The following is a 25,513-nucleotide window of genomic DNA, read 5'->3' as shown; positions in this document are numbered from 1 at the left end:
ATAAATGCAACATATTCCCTCATTGTCTGCATGTGTTCACAAAGGGTGTTGCACTTTAACAGTAGTTTACAAATGTCATACTTATCTCAGTTAATAAAGGTCAAGTCTCGGGAACTCTGCCTATTGACTTCCCTAAGATTTTTAACTCAGTCAGCATTTCTGAATCCTGGAAACACTCTCTTTCTTAGGATTTGCCAACTCTGCTCTGAACTATTACTGAAATAGTTGAAATCAAGGTACATTTGGCAGACTTTTATCAACCAGTCATAACATTTCCACTGATGTACCTCGAGACCACATTCTGTGTCACATTCTCTTCTGTTGTTTCATAAATTACACTACTAAAGACTCAGAACATCCTTATGTATGTGCAAATAGCATAGCAATATTTAAATTTGCCAAAGCTTATAAAGCTATCCTTAAAGATTTGCAAGATAGTCTTACCCACATTTACAATATCCTCTAAAACCAACAACTCATCCTTAACACATTCAAAACTAAATGTGTTCTTTGGCACCTTTGGCTATCCCAAATCTCTAACCAGCCCCAGCTTCCTTACTCATTAAGTATTCTACTATTGAACCTACTTACATGATCAAATACTTAATGTCTCATACTTGGGTCTTCCCTCTTTGGAAACATAGACATTGAACTCCCAAAGAAGTAAACCACTGAAAGTATCAGCTAGTAAAACTTCAGTTTTCTGAACTTAAAAGCACATTCTGCAAAGGCATACTTTCACTGTTGCTGGAATACTGATATACCCTTTTACCCTGTTCTTCTAAAAGAGTCTGTCTGACTTTCAGGTATTGGCTAACTGTATTTATAGATTCATTTTGTCTTCCCCACCCTATGAACCCCACTGCATGTCCCTCATTAGAGCAAATAGGAAAGTTCTTTGTGCTTTGAAATATCAGACTTATTTCTACTCAGTCTCATACACAAGTCCTAAAAAAACAACTGTTTGCATCTCTCTCTTCTAATTTTGACAAATCATTCATTGCTTTAAACGTACACTCCCACTCTAGCAATGCTCCCATCTTAATCAGAACTTCCAATGTACTTGCTGCATTCTAACGTACACTGTCCATATTTGGCCTGAACATTACAACACTTTGCACCAAATATCTGCTGCAACCCATCCATGGAAAGCTTAGACAGAAGTTACTTATTCACCTGTTTAACAGAGCCTCATCTTCCCACTTCCATCAGAAACTTATAACATGAACTATTATCTTTGTGGCCTTACCTTACATTACATATCTAACTTAGGCAAATCAATCATCCCAGAATACCACTCTCACTGTAGGAACTGTAAACTTGTAGAAATACCCTACCATATACCCCAGTGACACAGTGTCAAAACTATGCAGCATCAGCCTGTAGCATTGCCTATTCCTTCATCAATATTTTTTTTACTATCTGCAGGATTTGTCCAATAGTTCCTTGCTTCAGCATTCAAATGGCGTATTCATGCCTCTGTCAGGATGAAACCCAGGCCTGGCAGACAGGGTGAATGCGCTGCAGCCCATCTGTTCTCTGTCTAGATAGGCTGATCATCTCAATCATTCCCCGTGGAAGTAAGAATCTGGAGGTATGAAGCAGAAAGGAAGACTCTCCCAGCCCTGACCCTAACACTATACCATCATGGCTTGTGAGCTCCACACATGCTGTTCATATGAGGACATGTGCATGATACCTTCTGTAACAAAATGTAACAAACCTCCATTTCTGCAGCACATGGCTATGCAGCATGAGCTCACTGTTCTGGTTTCTGCAGGTAATACACATACATTTCTGTAGGTGTCACCAGTGCAGAGAACTAAATTGCTCCCTTCCCCAAAAATGGATGAGCCAATGGCAGACACTTTACTCCCATCCTCCACCACTTGACACCTCTAATGTCCATGTCACTAATCAAATACAGATCGTATGAGCCACAGTCAGAGCTTTATCCATCTATGTCACAAAGCATTCATCTAGATCATTTTTATTTCTTGCTGTCTGCTGCAGAATATTTTCTTAACAACAAAGCCAGATGAACCATCTCTAAACTTTAGTTATCTGGTTCTGGGTGACCTTAATTACATGTCCATAGACTGGGTAAATTATAGGTGTTCTAACTTACTTGCCCAAAGGTTCTTGGACTTAGTTAACTCTAATGCCCTGGACCAGCTGGTTGACATACCCACAAGGGGCTCAAACATCCTGGACCTGGTGTTCATCAACATGGGAGACCGCTGCACCACCCTCAGTGTGTGGCCATCCCTGGTGAGATCTGACCACAAATCAGTCTCTCTAGAAGTAATTATAACACAACCCCCTTAACAACAACTAGACTAAAAAACTTCTCCAAGGCCAATTACAACCTCTTACGTGAAGACATAAATAGCTTTATGGCACCTCCCTTCACTGATGGAACATACACACATGCTGAGTTATACACCAATGTTTTTTATAAGCACCTGTACAGTTTTACCAACTCTGCCTTACCTAATAGAACCAAAGTAAGATCTTCAAGGAAAACAAACCTGCCTGATGGACAACTGCCATTAATAAGCTATAAAATAGGAGAAAGAAACTGCTATATAAGAGCAGGAAGGAACAGTCTCAAAACTGGAAACACTCCGTCCTCAACTTAAACAAGCAAATAAGACTCCTAGTGAAGTCCTCCAAAGATAATTATGAATCCAAATTAGCTTCCCTAACTAAGGATAACCACAAGGCATACTTCAGTTACATTCATAACCTTAAAGGTAAGATTCATATTTGTGCTGAACTCTTGTTAATGGTATTACATATATAGAACCTGTGGATATAGCAAACCTGCTGGCTGACATGTTCAGTGTAAACTTCACTCCCGTGTCCCCACTACATATACCCCAAAGCATTCCAAACACCTGTCCTCCACCTAGTATCTCCAAGGAGCAGGTCTTAAATGCACTCTCCAAGGCCAAAAACACAGCCTCTATGGGACCAGACAACATCCCAGGCTGTGTTCTACATGGGTTAAAACAGGAATTAGCATCACCACTGAGCACACTTTTCAATCACAGCCTAAGCACTGGTTTCATCTCATTGGAATGGAAAACAGCTACTGTCATCCCTTTGCATAAAGGGAGTGCATCCACAGACCCCGGGAACTATAGAACCATTAGCCTGACCAGCTTTATCTGCAAGGCCATGGACCGAATCATCATGGACCTTATTAACAAAGACATAAGAAATCTCCAAATGCTCAACCCACCCAGTTTGGCTTTGTCAAGGGGAGATTATGCCTGTTAAATTTGGTGGACTTCTTCAAAACAATCACCAAAGCCCTAGACAAGGATAAATCTGTGCATATGGCCGACCTAGACTTAGCCAAGGCCTTTGACAAACTCCCCCACTCTGACATCATTTATAAACTCACCCAGCTGGGTATCAACCCATACATTGTCAGATGGGTTGCAAATTGGCTCACTGATAGAACTCATACAGTCAAAATAGACCCATAACTAGTGGTGTTCCACAGGGATTGGTTCTGGGACCCCTACTGTTCAGAATCTACTTCTCCAAAGTACAGGCTAAAACTAAAGGACTGTGGCTGACAAAGTTTGCTGATGACTGCAGACTGGGAACAATCATTGAAACCCTTAGTGATGTTAACATCCTGCAAGACAGTCTTACTCAAACTAATGACTGGTTCCAAAGTCATGGTCTTAAACTTAATGCAAAAAAAAATGCATTATCTGGGACCCCTACTGTTCAGTTCTGGTCAGGAATCAACAAACTGCTCCATCCAGGGAATACCAAAACACCTACTCCAACTAACCTAGCTCAGACCCCTCCCAACATAATTGCCAATACATTCAACAACTTCTTCTCTGAAACAGTCACCTCACTAGCAAACACCATGGCTCCCCCCACTTCCCTTCAAAAGACCTCTCCTCAAATAAATACCCCCACACTAAAATTTAAGACAGTCTCCACTACCTACATACGTAAATTACTCTCAAAACTTAAACCATGCACTCCATCAGCTGACCAACTACCAGCCGAATATCTACAACTAGCAGCAGCAGAACTAGCATACCCAGTCTCCATCTTAATTAACAGAACAATAACCGAATCTACTATTCCTTCCCTCTGGAAGGTCTCCCACATCATTCCTCTGCATAAAGGAGGAAACACTAATGAGCTTACGAATTTCCATCCCATAGCCCTTCTATCGCCTCTATCTAAAATTATGGAACGTTGTATACACCAACAACTTTTAAATCATCTCTTACATAACAGCCTACTAGCAGACTCCCAACACGGCTTTAGACCTTTCCATAGCACTTCTACTGCTCTTCTCTCCTTCACAGACAATATCAGCAAAAATCGCAATAACAACCTTTTCTCCTCTGCTTTATTTCTCGACCTGTCTAAAGCCTTTGATATGGTGAACCATCAACTTCTGCTAGACACTTTGAAATCTCTCTCACTTGACTCTATGGCATTGCACTGGTTTGACTCTTACCTGAAGGAAAGAAAACAAGCTGTGCTTTGGACCAGCCATCTATCTTCTCAGCTCCCAGTCACTATCGGTGTCCCTCAAGGATCCATCCTAGGTCCCCTTCTTTTCTCCATATTTATCAATAACCTATCTATTTCACTCCCATCATCCACATGTATTCAGTATGCAGATGATTCAACTCTCATCTGCTCTGCTGGATCTCCAGCTGAACTCCATTCGTCCACCCAAAAAGTCTTTACAGCAGCAGAAAAATGGTTCCAACATATCTGTCTCCTCCTCAATCCCAAAAAAAACAAATTATTACTTTTCTCACATACCCTTAAGTCTACCCCCTTCTCCTTCTCTATTGTTTCTGATAATGGCACTATCATTACATCTGATTATTCAACTAAACTGCTAGGCTTCACAATAGATAATCAACTGAACTTTGATTCCCACATCGACCTAACCATCAAAGCTGTAAATAAAAAGATAGGTGCCCTCTATAGACTTAAGCCCTTTCTTACACCAACTAGCAGGGTGTCTCTAGCCCAAACTCATGTCATCTCTACATTACTGTATGCCTCCCCATCCTTTATCAACATTTCAAAATCAAACCTTCAGAAACTTGCCACAACCTACCATAACATTGCCAGATTTGCCATAGGTTCCCCATTTCGTACCCATCATTGTGATAATCTCAAAAAACTCGGCTGGCTTGAACTTCAAAATCTAATTCTCCTCCACCAGTTAGTTATCACCTATAAAATTCTCCATTACCCTAATAATACACCAATACTTAATAACCTTGTCACCCCTTACAGGAATCTTACTTCCCTCCGCTCAGCAAACAAACTGCTAGTCACTACTCTCAAATCACACAATAAAGCTGGCAACTCCTTGTTTACAAATGTTGTGGGCTCTTACTGGAATAAACTTCCCATAGAACTGACCTCCCTAGGCTCATCAAAACTTTTCAAGAAACAACTAAGGTACCATTTCAAATCCAACTGGCTATGCCCTTGCTCTAATCCTGACTGACTTTAGTACCCAACTCTCTTTACAACTCTCTTCATTACTTTCTCTACTTGTCTCTATTACTTGTATCACTCCTCCTCTGTAGCTCACCTTATATCCACTTAGATATTACTTATCCTATAACATCTCTTCTCTTTACTCAATACACCTCTGGATCCTGTCATCTACCCTCTCACTTACAACTACACTTTGCTCCCTGTTGTGCAATTCTATTTCTTAGAACTGGTGCCCTGGCACAAATGTATTATCATAACTGTCAATATTATATAGTATAGACCTTTCTATGTGCTACCTCTTTCTTTCTTTTCAAAATTACTACTCCTGCTTTTCCTAATAACATGGGATTAGGAATTCTACACATTATTTAGTATTTTAAGTATTATACATTTTCTGTAAAAATGATGTAATTTAAGAACTGTACATTTCTGTAAAAATGCTTCTGCATTGTTAATATCCTACATTCAATTAGTTCTTTGCTCCTTATAAGTTGTATCTTATAGTAATGTATTTTATGTAATGTACTAGTATATAGTGGAGCTTTTCTCCTCGGGCCTCTGCTGAAAATGGACATGTATCCAGCCAGACTAGCCCGGTCAACAAATGTAAAATAAATAAATAAATAAAAATAAATAAATTATCATCCCCTTTAGCAAGGGTGATGTTCTTGCAAACTACCACATCAATAGAAATACCCTAAGCACACAGTCAGTTGTGAGAAATCTGGGCACGCAGGTTGACAGCAACCTTAGCTTCAATCACCATGTCTCCACAGTGGTAAGAAGAGCATTTTATATTGCTCATCTCATAAGTAAGGGCATTGCCTCAAGAAAAAAAAAGAGGTCATAACCCCCCTGTACATTTTCCTCATCAGGCCAGTAATAGACTACAATGCTCCCTTTGGTATGTTCCCTTCCAAATACCTGCAGCAAATGGAGGGACCACAAAGGTTCCCTATGAAGAAAATTCAGGGTCTTCAAGATCTGTCTCATGATGACAGACATCATTGTCACTTTACTCTGTGTCATACAGAATGCTCAGAGATGACCTGTGCCTTGCATATACAGCAATCTCTGACCCAGCTTTAATGGAAATGCTGCACATTCACAAGTCAAATGGCACATGTTTTACTTGCTCAAAGGATCTTAACCTGGTATGTAACATCAACAAAACTTGCTGGAGAAACAGATTTGTCTCACAGAGGTTGCCCCACCTTTGGAACAAGCTTCCTATTCATGTTAAACAAAGCCCCTTGTTAGCCTTATTTATGAGCAATTTGGATGATTGGATGCATAAATGGAAATCCAATCAAGGGCTTCCACCTGTGTTCCTCTTGGACAGGGGCAATAGGTGCTGATTTTAATGTCTGCTTGAACCAGCTCCCTTGGAACACGGGTTGAACTTGGCTAGGCTTGTAAGGGCCCTAGGGCTGTTAGCTTAATAACCTCCTATGATCCTATGATCTTTGCTAGTTCTCTATAGGTTTATATTCTCATAGGTGGTAAATACTAGGTTAACTGCCCTTGTGGGCCATGCCATTAAGCCTAGCCAATTATCCTATTAGATAAAATTACCAAAACCTAGCCCCATAATCTGTTTTTATATATATATATATATATATATATATATATATATATATATATATATATATATACCATAACTCATAGCACAGTGATTATTTTTGGGTATGATGCCGATTATTTCTAGGGAATACCATTAAGTATTAATAGGTGTCATATTGTATGAAGAGCATTTAGGCACTGTCTCTGTCCATAAGGGGGCAGTCCTAGGCTAAATTACCTCATTCACATCCATATATATCCAAAGTGCACTTGAATAGGGACAGGGATGAACTTTGTTTTGCATGGAGGATGAGTCTGCTCTAGAGTAGTGGTATCCTCTGAGAGATGTGCCATTCTCTCCAAACCATTCTGTTTAAGTTACAGAAGAGGTACAAGACTCTGGAATGAGTATTTCTGATGTCATCTGACTTGTGCAGATGTGCAAATAGGTCAATCAGTATAGAGTCAGAGGACACTTTATAAAGCCAGACACTGGTCCCCTCTCAGTAGTCTGGTGGATACTGAATACAGTGACATTGCCTGAGATGGTCAGTGTAGGACTTATGTTTTAGGCCACCCAAAATTTTCTATACATTTCTATACATTTTCGATACCTTACCAGTTCCATAGTGTGTATGTTCAGCTGTACACTATCATGTCTGTCACTGTTATTGTATCTTATTGCTTAGCTTGAAATCTTATTAAATAATATGTAAATGTCTGAGATGGTGGCACAATGGATAGCATTGTCTTTCCACAGCAAGAAGTTATCCGGTTCACTTCTCAGTTCAGTGCAGAGTCTGCAAGTCCTCCCTGTGTTCATGTGGGTTAACTCCGAGTGCTCCAATTTCCTCCCACATTTCAAAGACAAGCAACAGGTGGATTGGACACTCTAAATTGACCATAGTTGTGTGTGTGTGTGTGTGTGTGTGTGTGTGTGTGTGTGTGTGTGTGTGTGTGTGTGTGTGTGTGTGTGTGTGTGTGTGTGAGTGTGTGTGTGTGTGTGTGTGTGTGTTATGGAAGAACAGCCACAGCAAGGCTAGCCAGCCAGTGATGCGAACCTTGGCTCTAGATGAGTGTCACTGTTGAAGTGACACCCCAACTCCATGCGCAGACATGGGAAAAAAGGGCTATGGATGGATGGAAATAAATATGTGCTATGTTTCTTTTTCTGTAAAACCTTGGATAGTGGTTGAAATGGATCAATTTGTTCTCAGTCCACTACCTCAAATAATGCACATAAGTCAGTCAGTCAATCAGTAATAATATTTTACCATGCATTTTCTTTACTGATAATTGTGACCTTTGAGGTAGAACATAATGGTAAGAGTGTAAAAAGGATATAGACATATGTAGGATGCAGATGGAACTCTATTCATAAGACTTATGTTTCTTTCTTTTTTTTTTTTTTTTTTTTTTTTGTTTCTTACGTTGGCATACTCTGTTTTTAGCTAGTCAGTTTTATTCCAGTTTGTCTAATGAGGCATAATTTTTATGAACCTTAATACGACAAATCATACTACAGGCAGTTCCTGAAATATCATTTATAATGAAAGCAATTTTAGTGTTGCAAATTTTGCTTCTTTTCTTTTCCAGCTCTGATTTTCTTATGGCAAATGTGTATGGTATATAAACTAGTAGTTGGAGTTAAATAAGTGAACATAATGTACATCTGAATGACTAAATATTCCACAGGGGTTATTAAATGTACCAGCCCTCAGGTTATGGTTACATATGAATATTTACTCCGCTGTTATGATGTACTACGTCTGTCTAGACTAGATTCTGCAGTCTCAGAAATATGAAAGTCTTGTTTATTGTATAGACACATGAAATAAATGCATTACAGTTTACAATTTTGAAGACAGCTCAGTCCTTAAACTGAACTGACATATTCTATTTCTACAGGTTAGCTATGGCTTTTCATACTATCTCATGAGTGACAAACTCCAGTTTCCATCTTTTTTAAGAATGGTTCCCAGTGATAACATTCAGGCTTTTGGTCTGTCAAGGCTGTTGAAATATTTTGGTTGGACATGGGTTGGTATAATTGGAACAGACAATTTCCATTACCAGGCAGGTTCGACTACCCTGAGAAATGAAATCCTCAAAACTGGAGGATGCATTGACTTTTTTGAAAGGATTCCTATGAATAACTATGAGTCAAGACTTCTAGAAGTTCTAGAAATAATCAAGAAATCATCTGTAAAGGTGATTGCAGTTTATACAAGAGCTGTGCATGCCATCAGCTTAATGGATGAGGTTGCTAGGCAAAATGTTACCGGAAAGGTTTGGATTGGTGCGACAAGTTGGTCAATATCACCAGATCTGCCCACACGAATCAAGGAAACGTTGAATGGTACCGTAGGATTTGCATTGCACAGAGGAGACATCCCAGGATTTAAAGAATTTCTCTATAACTTACATCCTTCAACATCTCCAGATGACATTTATATTAAAACATTTTGGGAAGAAGCTTTTGGATGCAAATGGATGCAGTCTGCTAATGACAGCTTAATAACCAAGGAAAACAACATAGCCATACCATGTACTGGTGAGGAAAAATTAACAGAACTGGATCCTTATTTATTTGATGTAATCAATTTCCGATTTACTTACTGTACTTATAATGCAGTTTATGCAGTGGCCCATGCATTGCATAATATGTTTTCATGCAAACAAGAAGGTACACTACCAAATGGACAATGTGTAGATAAAGCAAATTATAAATCTTGGATGGTAAGAATAAAATATTCCACTTCTCTAGTAATGTTTGTATTATGTACAAATTTAAACCAGTGAAATGTTTACACTAAGAATATAATCTTCTTCCTTATCCACGTTATTATTATTATATAAGTAATAAGCCAAGATACAGGAGAAAAGTGTGCCATGCAGAAAAGCTCAAATACAATTTTTAGAAAACTGAAACATTATTACAATGCAGTACAATCTGTTTGCATAAGGTACTCACAGAAGTTTTGAAATGCACTGTTTGTTCCAAGGCAACTACCATTTGTTCAATTAATGTTACTTTGTCTAAATGACTCCACAGTTAGCCAGTCAATATTTTGATTCATCATCATATATCTTTAACTTGTTACCACATCTAGGCTCAACTGGGCATCTTTTAGTCCCTTTGATCTCCTTCGTCTGAATGTTTTGATTTCATGCAAAAGCTTCATTTACAGCTTTTATTTAGGTTTATAGACAATTTCCATTTTGTACGAAATTGTAACTTTCAGTCAGGGCAAAAGAAATTCCTGCCATATCTCATGGTCACTGCAGAATTTTAAATATACTCTTTGACTAGAGAGAATTATTCCTGGTTCACAATAACTAAGCATGCTCATGTCAGAGTAACTATATATATATATATATATATATATATGGGTCTACTTTCATAGACCGAACGAACGAATCACCGACATGCAAAAGCGCCGGACTAACGTACCGACAATCTAATTCACTGAAACTTCACATTATCGACAATCAATTAACCGACCATCATTAGACAGTAATAATTACTTCCCTAGTATTAAACATACGTATTAATAGCCAACTATGTAGTGTATCAATGTGCTATCGTTACGTAAAGATGGTGGAAGGCTTAGAGTTAGCACCAGGAATTGTGGGGAATACTTACCATTGCATATTATCGCAAAGAGGAAAAGAAATATTATACCTAGATGGATATCTGTATCATTTGGAGAGGAATCGACAGAGTAGACGTTATTGGGGGTGTAAAGACAAAGCAGGACTAAAATGTAAAGGTAGAGCCCTAACCATTTCAGTACCGGAAGGTGAAATGTTGTTAAAATCTGTGGCACATGATTATTCAGCAGATCCGACTGACATAGAACGGTATAATCTAAATACCGACATTAAAGTAAGGGCAAAGTATAGTAGGGATAACCCCTGTTGCATAATAGATCTAGCTATGGCATCCACTTCATTGGAAGCTGTACATAGCTTACCTAGCCGGAAAGCTCTTCTACAAACAATTGGCAGAGTACGGCGTAAACAAAATATTCTTGAAAAATGTGATGAAGTTAGTTTGATGAATGTGAAGATTAGTGATTATCCGTTAAAAGCAGGACACTTTATTAGTAAATGAATGTGTGATAAAGCTACTAATACTGTAGTGTTTACATTTACTACAGTTACTAATTTGCAAGATATGAGCTCTGCATCCATTTGGTTGATGGATGGTACATATTTCAAGAAAGGGATTACTTGTCGACAGCTGTACAGCATACATGGTATGGTGAAATGCGGTTCCTACAGCAAAGCTGTTCCATTGTTGTATTGTGTCATGAGTAAAAAGTTGCTAAAGTGCTACAATTATCTCTGGCACTGTGTACTTTATCTCCTAACTGCAAATGGTTTGACAGTTAATGTTAAATATGTTCTGTGTGACTTTGAGATTGCAGCGCTTAAAAGTATTAGAATGAATCTTACAGGAGCTAAAAGCAAAGGGTGTCTGTTCCACTTTGGCCAAAATATTTGGCGAAAGGTACAGAGCCTTGGTTTGTCAACATTGTATAATAGCAATGCATCTTTCCAGTTGTCTGTAAAGTCACTCGTAGCTTTGGCATTTTTACAGGAGTCTGAGATTGTTGCAACATTTGAGCAATTAAAAGTAAACTTCCCTGTTGAGGGACGAGATCTGTTGAAGTATTTTTCCGATTGGTATGTTACCGGAAGACTACGTAAATTTAGTACAAGAATGTCTACTGCTGTAAGATTTCCCCCACTGTTCCCTATAGAGTTTTGGAATGTGGCCGAACTCAATGAACTGCATTTGCCTCGTACACAAAACTCGGTGGAGGCATGGCATAGACGTTTAAAATGTATATTAGGATGTCGTGACGGCGATCTAAACTCACTTATGCATTGTTTGTGCAGGGAACAGGATAGAGTTGACGAACTGCGCGTTCGAATGTCAACTGGCTTTCCTCCTTCACCAAAGAAAAGGAAACTTAAATGTAGACATGAACGCTTTATCACTGTTCTGAATAATCGGGAGGAATACACTGCAGTTGAGTTCGTAACATCTGTTGCTAGGTTACTAAAGGTGTAACTTGCTGGTAGTTGTGTTGTGGAGTTTACTTTTGAAACCTTTCAAATTGAAGTATAAGTGAGATGGGGTAACAGTGTGAATTACTGTACTACATACTTATATGCTTTGTTTGCAATACGTTAAGAGTTGTTAATGTGTTGGAAGACTGCGTAGCAATATCTGTAAAGAAGTCATTTGTCTGATATTAATGGGCGACCCTGGATTTGTTTGTAATTTACGTTGCACCCGACCCTGGATTTGTTTGTAATTTACGTTGCACCATGGTTATATGTTTGCTGTTTTAAAGCGGAAGTTGACTGGGAACGTTTCAAGTGATCGTTCAATAGATGTCACATATGCAGTCTCTTAATTGCGAGTTATGTTACATTGTCGGTTAGATGAATGTCATGCACTGAAGTGTCGGTTAATTCAGTATTCGCCGAAGGGAGTTGGTGTTTTGGGGTTGCCAGTTTTGGTGTCGGTGATTCGTACGTTCGGTCTATGAAATATATATATATATATGGTTCCCTATCAGAAGCCTGAAACACTATAAGCTTGAAAATCAAAATCCTGAATCCAAAAGCCTGAAAACTCAAAATCCTGAAAACCCAAAATCCTGAAACTCAAAATCCTGAAAACACAAAATAGACATACTGACGTCATTGTGGCTTTGCTATTGTTAGCCCTGTGGTGTTAGGTCATGCGTTGGGTTCAGGTAAGTGTGCAGTTGGTTTTATGTTAGGGTTAGGGGCGGTTTAAGTGAGTTAGGGTTAGGGCACGGGTCAGGTGAGTGTGCGATAGTGACGGACCTTAGGGTTAGGGTTAGGGTCAAGGTCAGTCGGTAGATATTAGTGTCTTTGTATTGGCATATTAGCATTATTTGTGTTTTCAGGATTTTGAGTTTCAGGATTTTGGGTTTTCAGGATTTTGAGTTTTCAGGCTTCTGGTTTCAGGATTTTGATTTTTAAGCTTATAGTGTTTCAGGCTTCTGATAGGGAACCATATATATATATATCTATGGATCTACTGAAAAAGACTGAAAATCCACTTGTACGAAAAGAACAGTGGATTCTCAGTTATGTGAAAGTGCACTTAAGTGAAAGTGTACTTCCATGAAGAACAGTTCAATGAACTGTTAAGGAGCACAGCTGCTGAGGCACACTACAGTGGGGAAAGGGAATTTATGTGTTTCCCCACTGTAGTGTGATATTGGTGTTGGTATATTTAAGTAAGTAGGGTGTGGAGGACACAGCCCCTCACATGGGGGATGCAGGGGGGCTTGCTCCCCTGCAAAAACAATGTTACTGTGTTCTTTATCGGTTCATTGAACCGATGTTCACGGAAATGCACTTTCTCTGATAATTAAATAAAGAACTCTGTAAGTAGGGAAGAAGAAGAGAAGTAAGCAAAGAAGTGGTTAGTAAGAGGAAGGAGAGATGAGGAAGAGGAGATATGTCTAAGGATCAAGTGTTAATTATTATGCTGTAAGATAAGATGGGGAGAGAGAAATAAAAGGTATCAAAAATAATAATAAGGGGAGTAAGGACTGAGAGGGGTAAAGGTGAAAAGTATGTAGTAGAAATAGTACCAAGCAGTGAAATGAAGTAAGTAGTAAGTAATACGGAGAGGAAGGGGTCAAAGTGAAGGGGGGGGGGTGAGGAGAGAGGGAGGGAGAACTGAAGGAAATTTATTAAGTTGGGTGATTGCAGTTACATCTCCAGGCAGGAATTAGGTGATTTTTGAGGGCAGTCTTGAAAACATGTGCATGGGTTATAATTCTAAGGGACATAGGAAGCTTATTCCATGCTAGTGCGGGAAGGTAGCTATAGAGGTTTTGTCCAGATGATTTTTTGTGTTTGTAGACTTGTAGGAGTCCTAAATTAGATCTTGTAAGGAAATTTAGTGGGTTATAGAGAGAAGATATGCTATGGCAGGAGGATGGTTTATTTAAGACAGAGTGGATAATAAATAGCTGAGTAAGTAAGAGGTGGTTGGGAAATTCTAACCAATTAAGAGTTTTAAGAGTAAGACAGTGGTGAGATTTAGGTGGCATGTTAACTGCAAATCTAGCAACTTTATTGTATGTGGTTTCCAGTTTACATAGCAGAGCTGATTATAGGTTAGTAAGGATTTGAGAGCACTAGAAGAGGTTAGGTAGGAGAAAAGCTTGGGATTAGGTAGGAGAAAAGCTTGGGAAAGGGAAATCTGGGCAATAGGAGTAAGGAACCATCTGTGTCTATAGAGTAGGCCAAGCTTTTGATGGGTTTTCTTTATAGAATGGTGTGCATGGAGGTCAAATTTAAGTTGGTCATCAATAAGTACTCCTAGGAGCTTTGTGTGAGAGTCATGTGAAATAGTAGTGCTATTGAGGGAAGAGATTGAGAAAGTGGATTTGAGATAATTAAGAGGTTTAGGTAGAAACAGGAGAAGTTTTTTTCTTTTTGGGGTTCAGTATCAGTTTGTTGCTAGAAAGCCAAGATTCAGCATGATTGAATGAGGTTTGAGTGAGTGAGTAGAGGTCAGAAGGGTTGTCAGCAATGGAAATGATAATAGAATCATCAGCATACTGTATAAGGGAAGACTGAGAGCAAGATGTATGTAGCTGGTTAGTAAAGATGCTAAAGGGAAGAGGACCTAGAATAGAGCCTTGTGGGACACCCAGTTTTATGGGGAATAAAGGTGATAGACTATTGAGCCATCTGACCGATTGCTGTCTGTTAGAGAGGTAGCTAGCAAACCAAGAGATAGGAGAAGGAGAGAGATTAAGTAGTTCAGCCAGACAGAATGATAGGGTGGGAGACAGTATCAAAAGCTTTAAAGAGATCAAGGAAAGGCAGAACACAAGCGTATTGTTGTCTCTGGCTATGGAGATGGAGTTAATAAAGGAGATGAGAGCTGTTGTAGTATGTGATGGGGGTGAAAGCCATGCTGGGTAGGGGTGATAAAATTTTTATGACAGAGTGACAGAGATAGGACATAAGTTGTTTATGCACACAGTGCTCAAGAATTTGGGAGCAGGGAGAGAGTATAGCAATGGGGTGATAGAACCTTCAACAGAGTTACCCCCTTTGTGAATAGGTGTAGTGTGAAATTTCTTCCAAAGAGCTGGAACAATAGATTCAGAGATTGAGCAATTAATGAGGATGGAAACTGGATATGCTATGGAGCTGGCAGCATCCTTTAGGAAGACAGAGGGCAGCTTGTTAACAGAAGGGGAACACACTTTAATTCTGAGTAGGAGTTTTTTAATATATGAGGTAGGGATAGGATTAAATGAGAAAGGACAGCATTGTGGTGGGGGGTAGTGGGAGGAGAGTCATTTGTTCGAATAAAAATTATTTAATTATTTAATTAGCAGGGTGTATGAGGGGGGTTGCAGCATGGGCAGAACATGTAAACCTTTTTTGCTTTGATGTTCTTGTCAATGTAGCTGATCATTTTATTCAGTACCCTGCATGCACACACGCACGCACGCACGCACGCAGACACACACACACACACACACACACACACACACACACACACACACACACACACACACACACACACACACACACACATATACAATAAATGTTTAGTATCACTCTCTACAGTCGAACAAATCTAATAACAGGAAGCTTAATGCACACACAGATGCATTTATGATATTTCTCAGGTCTGTAGCAAATGTGCATTAGCTTGTTTGTGTGACTCAACAAAGGAACTCAACACAAGAAGTAGAAAAACTGCTAACCTGTACTGCTTACTTAGTAATCTGCACTCTCACTAGTTCTGTTTAAAACTTTTAGTGACTTGCTGCCAAACTGCATACTAAGCAGATAAGATCTGAAGTTAATAGAGAAAGAGCACTTTCAAGCTGAAGGCATGCATCTTAAACTTTTTTCAGTCTTACTAATTGACTAAGGGTCAACATGAACAAGGGCAGGAAATCCCTCCTTATAAATATGGGTATTTAATCTATTCATGTATAAACATTTTCTTCATTACTATTGCTTTCTAGTTAAATTATTTAAATAATTATGCTTGTACAGAAAATATTCAAGTTTCATTTATAATATTTTATTTGAAACACAAAAACAAAACTTTACAAGACTCTTAACAACACATCTTTTGATATATTTTAGATAAACCCTTGCTATTTATTTAATCCTTAAAAAGTCTTAAGTCAGTGATTAAGTATTTTGTGCAATAGTGAAGTACATAACATAGCATTTAAGGAATGAAATAAATTTACAGCTGATGACACTGCATTTGTTGATGAAAGAGCAGTTCAAAAACTAGCAAAGTGTTTTCTTCATCTGGAAAACTTCAAGTGTTGCTGGATAGAGCAGAAAGACTTTAACATCCTATTGCTGCAAATATTTAATCATCCAAACAACCCCTGCCAAATTACAAAAAACACACTAGATTGCTTAATAATTTATCATCACATATACAACATCATACATAACATAATAATAATAATAAGAAGAAGAAGAAGAAGAAGAAGAAGACGAAGGTGATCAGCTGACACATCCAGACTGCTTACCTGTAAACAATTACTTGGTACTGGGCACATTGATACTGCTCATCCACAGCTTCACTTAAACCCACCCTTAGCTGTGTAATCTCTAACTGCTCACTCTTGGACCAGTATCACTACCAGATAAAAAGTCTGCCCAAAGGAGCAAACCTGTATTATCCATGCATCCCTACCCAAACACAGAAAACACTCTCCCGGGACTCATGAACAGTCCGTGCAAAAATAGTCTATTCTTGCACGGACTGCTCCGTGTAGGAATACAGCAGCAGCGCACCCTACATATTAATGAGGGCACACTGCTGTATTCCTACACCTACATGATCCATGTATGAGTGCAGGGGTGTGTATAAGTCCTGCGTGGACACTTAAACATGCCCCCTGCACTCAGAAAGTGCCATATGGCACTTTCAAAGAAGTAGTATAATATTAGAGCCTGGCTTGCCACCCATAACTGGGACAGCATGCACAGTTTGGTACAAAAGGACCCATGACACTCACATCTGCCCCCCCCAGTCCAAGTAATAAGTAAACAGTACACTGCTACAAAATCATGATAGGCTATAAACAATGGCTAGACATATACAGTGACCTGTTAGCAAAACAACTACAATGAGTGAAAATAGTAAACAAAAATACAAACAGCCAGTAATTCACAAAAGTTCATTTTATTCTGATGTCTTTGCCAAAGCCTTCAAGGATTAACCCATTATAAGAAATACTTGTCTTAATTAGAAGATGCAATTAACACAAGTGCATTTAAATACACAGCCTCCAATTACACTCCTCATTCAACCCCCTAGGGATAAAATATCACATTTAAAAACATACATTGATTCTGTATACAACAATTGTTCTTTATAACTGTTGATCAAACTGAGAAATGGACTTTTTCCAAAGCAGTACCTTGTAACCCACTACACTTAATTACATGTATATGCACAGCCTCCAGTTACACTATTCATTTAACCCCCTAGGGGATAAAGCATCCCATTCAAGAATTTAAACTGATTCGGTACATAACAAATGTTCTTTCATGACTACTACCCCCATGGTGAGAATTATTAAAATGTTCAGCTATAAAACTGTCTTCTTTCTCATTAGTAATATGTCTCACATGTTCTAACAGCCTAGTTTTAAAATGCTTGTTACTCTCCCCACATAAAATATGTTACAAGGGTATCTAAGAGCATTGTCCATACACCAACCTCTTGAATGTAGAGTTTGACATGTTGTCTACCCTTTCCCCTCAGCAGGAATGACAAAACAAAATAATGGTAGACCCTGAGTATCAACCTCCTACTGTATTGCATCTGTACAAAGCCTGACATAATCTGGGATAGAGGCCCAAAAAATGGCCATACTTGAAATATTGCTGTTATACACTGAGAAAATTGCTGGTGTTACAGAGTTTGTTGTAACATATATTTTCTGAGGGATATAAAGTTTGAAACACAAATGGATGTTAGCATTTACTGATTGCAATCACCAGAGTATGCTACTGATTTGCCAAGGACAGCACTTGTCTGGGGAACAGACCAAACATAACAGGCAAATCTCTGGCCATTATGTGGATAGTCCTACATTTGAGAGCTATGCAGACACAGAACTTTGTCAGACTGAAACCCATGCAGAACTAGTATGTTCAGACAAACCCTTGTTCTAAATGGTATTAGCTCACACACCTCAAGGCTCTCTTACTCACTGGTAAGGGAAAGGGCCAATGGTCCACATGGAGTACTCAGTTATAGGAGTGTGTTGCCATCACATTCACTCTTGGAATAACTACACAGCTGCTCTGCATGCAATCAGCAACTGGGTAACACCAATTGGTGCTCAGGCCATCACATGGTCATGAGCATTACCTACAAAAGGCAAACTGTCATCTGTTCAAACCACCTCTGTCATAGACAGTGCATCAGTGCAAAGCTGAAGTAGTGTGAGAAAAATAAAAAGGATCGACCTGTGAAAAAAATCCAGAAAAAAAGAAAGAAGGTAAAGTACTGCTGCAGATGTGTGTGTGTGTTGAACTGCATGTTATATACTGAGTTATACCATTCAACTGTCCAGTGTTCTGCACACTGACCATATGTGCGCCTCATATTTGTAGTCATTTACCCATAGAGATGTGTTATGTCAGTCAAATCCTTGCCAAATCTGTGAAGACTGACATTACAACATCCCTCTTCATTGCCACAGTGGATCATCTATTGCCATTTTTGCCTGTCCTCTGAATCTTGCTCTCTCACACCAAACACCTGCATGTCCTTTCTCACCACAACCAGAAACCTTATCTGAGGCCTTCCTTTCTTTCTCTTACCTGGCAGCTACATCCTTACATCCTTTTCCCAATATACTCAGTACCCCTCTTCAACACATGTCCAAAATTGATGTAATGCTGCCTCTCCAACTTTGTCTCATATCTGTCCAACATGGCCTGAGCCTGTCATATACACATTGCTAAACTTGTGCACTCGTCACACTCAGTGCAAATCATAACATCTGTAACTCTGCTGTGTGCAGCTCTGACTCCTGCCTTTTTGTCAGTGCCACTGTCTCCAACCCATATAACATAGCTGGTCTCACTACCCTCTTGTAGACCTTACATATCACGTTTACTGGTACTCGTCTGTCACATATTTCTCCTGACACTCTTCTCCACCCTCTCCATCCTGCCTGTACTCTCTTCTTTACCTGTCCTCCATAGTCCTCATTACTCTGAAATGTTTATCCCAAACATTTGAGCACATCTACCTTTGCCAAATGTACCCCATGCATCCTCAACATTCCGCTAACCTCCCTCTCATTCACACACAGATATTCTGTCCTAATGCTGCTGACCTTCATTCCTCTCCTCTCTAGAGCATATGTCCACCTCTCCAGGGTCTCCAAAAGCTGTTCCCTACTGTTGATACAGATCACAATGTCATCTGCAAACAACATAGTTAACGGGGACTCCCGTATGATCTTGTCTGTTAACATGTCCATCACCATTGCAAATCAGAAAGGGCTCACAGCTGATCCCTGATGTCATTCCACCTTCACCTTAAACACATCCACCAATCCCAATGCAGACCTCAATGCTGTCACACCACCCTTGTACATATCCTATACCACTCTTACATATATCTCTTTCACTCATGACTTCATCATACAATACCATAACTCCTGTCTAGGCACCCTGTTGTATACTTTCTGTACGTCTAGAGAGACACAGAGCAACTTCTGACCTTCCCTGTATTCCACCAGTAACAGTCTCAGAGCAAACATCACATCAGCAGTGCCCTTTCCATGCATGGCACCATACTGCTGACCAGTGCTCCTCACCTTCCTATGTAACCTAGTTTCCACTACTCTTACCCATAACTTCGTGCTGTGACTGGTCAATGTTATCCCTCTGTAGTTATCACAGCTCTGCACATCAACCTCATTCTTAACACTGTACCCAAGCACTTCCTCTCCACTCCTCATGCAACCTCACATGTCCCAAGATATCAGTAAACAGTCTGGGTAACACACCACTGCCATTTCCCCTAAACAACATTAAGATTCCACAGGTGTGTAATGTGGACCAACAGGCTTTCCAGTATTCATCCTCTTCATAGCTATCCTTACATCCTCCTTGTTAAGCCATTGCACTTCCTGATTCACCATACCCACATCACCCAACCATCTCTGTCTCATTCTCTTCATTTATCAGCCTCTCAGAGTACACTGTCCATGTGCTCAACACACTCTTCTCACTTGTGATTACATATACCTCATCATCCTTTATGACCCTTATCTGCTGCACATCTTTCCAAGCTCAGTCCATCTGTCCAGCCAATTGGTACAATTCCTTTCATCCCTCCTTAGTGTCCAACCTGTCATTGAACTCTTCATATGCCCATCCCCAGCCTTTGCCACCTCTCTCTTTGCCATGCACATCATCTCCTCATACTCTTTCCTACTTTCCTCATCTCTCTGACAATCCCACTCCTTCTTCCCCAACCTCTGTCTCTGTATACTGTCTAGTACTTCCTCAGTCTACCAACAGGTGTCCTTGTACTGCTTCCTCCATCCAGATGTCACCCCAAGCACCCTTCTAGCTGACTCCCTTACCAGCTCTGCTGTACTTAACCAGATATTTGTTATATTGTCACTGCCACCCAGTGCCTGTCTCAACTCTTCCCTGAACTCCACATCACAATCACCCTTTTCCAATTCATACCATTTGATCCTTGGTGCTGCCCGCACATTCCTCCTCATCTTGATCACCAACATCACCTCACATACCGACATTCTATGCTGCCTAAATACACTTTCCTCTGTCACCATTTTACACTCTCCAATCTCCTTCAAACTGGCCCTCCTACACTGGATATATTCCACCTATGTGCATCTTAGTCCACTCTTGTATGTCACCCTATGCTCCTCCCTCATGTTATAATGCGTATTCACCACAGCCATGTCCATCTTTTTTGCAAAATCCGCTACCATCTCAGCGTCTCCACTCCTAGCACCATACATACCCATCAGTTCCTCATCCCCTCTGTTCCCTTCACCAACATGCCCATTGACATCTGCTGCAATGACCAGTCTGTCAACCTTGGGTACAGTCATCACCATGTCATCCAACTGATGTCACATTTCTCTTTCTCATCCATCGCACAACCAATGTGCATAGCATATGTACTAACAACAGTAATCATTACACCTTCAGCTTACAGCTTCAGAAACATCACTCTATCAGACACTTAAGTCATCCTCCAAAAACACTCTTGGCATGCTGTTCCTTCAGCAGAAGCCCTACCCCCTTCCACCTCCAGTCCACACCTTGATAGCACAATTGTGACCTGCCTACCATACACCCAGCCATGATCCCCTTCCATGTGGTCTCTTGCACACACATAATATATCAACCATCCCCTGGCCATCATATCAGCTTGCCTGGTCCCTATATCACTCATACTCCCAACATTAACAATTCTTACCCTCAATACCACCCTCCTAGCCTTTCCCCTTTCTTCCTGCCATATGACTGTTGGACATCCTCCAGGGGATGCCTGTCAGTGCACAGGCTTCTGTGCTATTGAATGATTCAAATATGTTACAGCAATATTGAGACACTGTCACTGATTTTGTCCCATTGCACCCATGTATGCATGGCATCCTACAGATGTCCTGCTGTAACAGGTTGAGAGGGATGACTGTGCAGCAGGAGTGTGAATTTAGTGTGCCATACTGACATAGAACAGACATGTATGTGAGGTATTAGCTATGCACATGTCAGTATGAGTAGGTGTATGTGTCCACCTCATGAAAACAGACATGGGATGCAAAATGTCAGTTAAAACAGCTGTACATGTACACGTGTGTAATCTTAGTTACTGTGCACCCAAAACAGTGACATTTTTACAGCTACTGGTTGTTGCATTGGCCTGACACAGCCATGATTAGTACAGTAAGCATGATTACCATGACTAAATTGGAGAGGTGTCCAACTGTGTTATGACTTTGTGGCCATGCCCACTACAAACAATCGACTGAATACATACATAGCTGTATGGACTCAGAAATACCTTACTTGTCATACCTGCCTCCACCAAGTAATCCCCTTTGCTGGACAGTAGCATTACACAAACCACAGACTTGGTCCCTATACTGGCTGTACAGGGCAAAGTAGGGGCAGGAACCAACCTGACATCAAGTCAGCCATTGTCTGAACAGGCATATAAGGTCACAGGTGGATTACTGTAAGGCCAACTATGAGTACAAATTGGAGACATCCACCAGGGACAATCTCAAGGCCATCTTCCCATACTTCCCATATGTCTGCAATCTCGGAGGCAACATACCAACCCAACCTGTAATGGTGGCCAATCAGATCACATACACACACAACATAGCTACAGGCAACCTGATGCAGATAGGGTTAGAGCAAACATCCTCCCCTGGCTCAGCATCACTATAGGTGGATATGTACACACCCACACTCCTCCCCTCATCATCAGTGAGCAGGTACATATTGCCTACTGAAAGGCAACAAATGTAAGTATCCATGGGATGTCATATCCTCCCTGTTTGCATCTTACATGAACTTAGGCATGTGCTGCCAGCTGCATTGCACACTGTAGTCACACCAAGCTACAGCACCATCCACACACCATCCGCATGGAAGATGGTTAATGTCATCCATTTACACAGACCTGAACGAGGAATGACGGATTATGCAATCAACTTATCCTCACTGCAGGCAATATGACTCATCAGGACCAGGAGTGCAATGCAAGCTGATACTGTGCTGATAGATTACAGGGTTATGCTGTGGTTGTGAGTGGTGGCTACTGGTATGGTTATGAGTGTTGGCTACTGGTATTCAAGGTACATGTGCAGGTACTGGAGATACTGTTGACAAATGTATGGGGTCCTGTGATGTGTTTACCTGTTAGTGTCTACCAGGTGCAATGGCACATCACCGGTGGGAGACCTTTTCACCAGTGGAATGCAACCTGATAATGGAAGCCATAATACAGAACCGCACAGTACTGTTGGGCCGAAGCCAGCAACATCTGCGGGACAGGACCACCCTGTGGGATGACCCTGTCCAAAGGGTAAATTAGGTGGGCCTGCATACACGTACATATGAGCAGGTGCAGCATCATGTCACCAAACTCATGTGCCATGCTTGGCAAAGGGCTGCTGCCATGGCCAGGGACCCCACAACCACAGTTTGGAGCCCAGCCATGCAGACCCCACTGACACCAAATGAGGAGCTCCTTGCCAAGCTTGCAGCACCCATCACAGTACAACACCAGGGTACAAAGCCATACTTGCTGGAGGTGGGTGGCACACACACAATGGACAAGAACCATGCAGGTAAGGTCCCAGTGGGGATTAGTAGACTGTATGAGACATACATGTATCTGTACAGTACCTACATGCATGTGCCAGGTCTGACTGCAGTTGTGGATGAGGATTTCTAATGCACAGAAGTGCAAATCTATGGTGAAGAGCAGCAAATTGTGTTGCACTGGGTGTTGTACTGTAAATGTGCATCCATCCTTTTCCAAGGGCACATGTGAGTCTGCTGACAATACCTCGATCCCACAACTACATAGGTCACTCTGGTCTGCAAATGGAACAGCAGCCTGAAGCTGGTGGGTATGGAATTGTTCAGTTGTGCTTTGGCAATACCCCAGGCATGTGGAAGGCATGTAAGTTACCATGCACATAATTATGACTAATAGCCATATTGCTTTATGTGCAAGTTCACTTGTGGTGGGGTTAATTGTATTGCATCACAGTGGTCACCACAGGGGCCTATCTGAAGAGAATGTAACATTCCTGTAGCATACATCACAACCTGTTAGTGCCAGATGTCTGGACAGACACCAGCAAAATGTGTTGGACAAACAGACTAAGGAAGGGACATGTATGAAACATTACTGCTATACAGTGGATATAAACAGTATACTCACACCCATTAAGATGACATTTGTTTCTGATATATACTGATTGAGACCACAATATGTCAGTCTACACCTTTCCCAACCTTTAATGTGACCCATGACATGAACAATTCACTTGTAAAGCCAAGCATCTGGACTTGTGTATTGCACCTACAAGCCTGAGCATGTGTGAGGATAGCAGACATTGTATCGGTATGCTGTTTCAGTCAGGTATGATACCTGATGCTGCCATATGTGTCAGTACACTCACTGTGGCCTATTTGGCAACTGTATCACATACATGGGCATTGTTAAGGCAGACAGAGCAGTAATAAGTTCCAAACATCTGAATATTCCAGACACATCTGTACAGAGGTGGTTTCACATGCTGCATGTGAGGCAGATGCCATCACCACACTATATAAAGTAATGGCATCAGGAGGTGGTCATCTGCCATGTATCACACACAAACACACACACACACACACACACACACACACACACACACACACACACACACACACACACACACACACACACACACACACACACACACACACACACACACACACACACACACACACACCAGTATTCAGATTAAACTCCTACCTATTTATATCTACTATAATGTTATGCAATTAACAGACATGCCACTGAGCTTACACAATTTAATGTCATCCAAAGGTACTTGTAAGGTGAATGACATCAACATCAGTAGTAAAGTAGGGTGGGGGAAGTGTAATGGGTGGAACACAAATCAAAATTGTATAAGACACACAGTATCCAATTCACACACACACAGTTGCCAGTACTGGGATCAGAACTCCTGCCTATCTAGTTATTTCTACTATGGTGTTTCATAGCTATCAGATGTGCCACAGAGCTTATACAAGTTCATCTAGTCCAAAGGTACTTCTAAGGTGAATGACATCAACAAGACTTCTAAATTGGAGTGAAGTGTAAAGGGTGGTACACAAGTCAAAAATGGTATAACCCACACAGTACATGATTCTCTCTCTCTCTCTCTCTCTCTCTCACACACACACACACACACACACACACACACACACACACACACACACACACACACACACACACACACACACAGTTGCCAGTATTGAGGTGAGAACTCCTGCCTATCTAGTTATGTATACTATAGTGTTATTCAGTTACTGCATGCACTACAGAGCTTACTGGACTTACAACTGGCCAAAGGTGCTGATAACTGTGCAGCTGAGGTAAAGTATTACAGGTAGCAGGAAGACTGCCTTCAGTTTCTACCATACATCATGCTAGTTCTTTTTGTCTTGCACTTCAAATAGCATTATAGCTTTGCACTTCAACAGGTTATTGTATCAATAAGTGCATCACACCTGGGAGCCATCAGCAGTACTCGTTCATCATGGAATTAGCCCCAGTACTTAG

General features: G+C 40.6%; 1 protein-coding gene across 1 annotated transcript in view; it reads left to right on the top strand.

The window, feature by feature from the left end:
• LOC122791524 (extracellular calcium-sensing receptor-like) overlaps positions 1–25,513 on the top strand; it is a 209,689-nt gene that overhangs the window by 70,718 nt on the left and 113,458 nt on the right. Inside the window, exon 3 of the mRNA XM_044059266.1 lies at positions 8,986–9,816. Coding sequence (XP_043915201.1) covers positions 8,986–9,816 — 831 coding nt within the window. The remainder of the gene's footprint in view (positions 1–8,985; positions 9,817–25,513) is intronic.

The sequence above is a fragment of the Protopterus annectens genome, chromosome 17.part0 (genome assembly GCF_019279795.1).
Source record: "Protopterus annectens isolate FY-2018-M chromosome 17.part0, PAN1.0, whole genome shotgun sequence".
NCBI lineage: Eukaryota > Metazoa > Chordata > Ceratodontiformes > Protopteridae > Protopterus > Protopterus annectens.
Note: the sequence above shows the minus strand (reverse complement) of the source record. Positions and strands in the feature narration are given on the sequence as shown.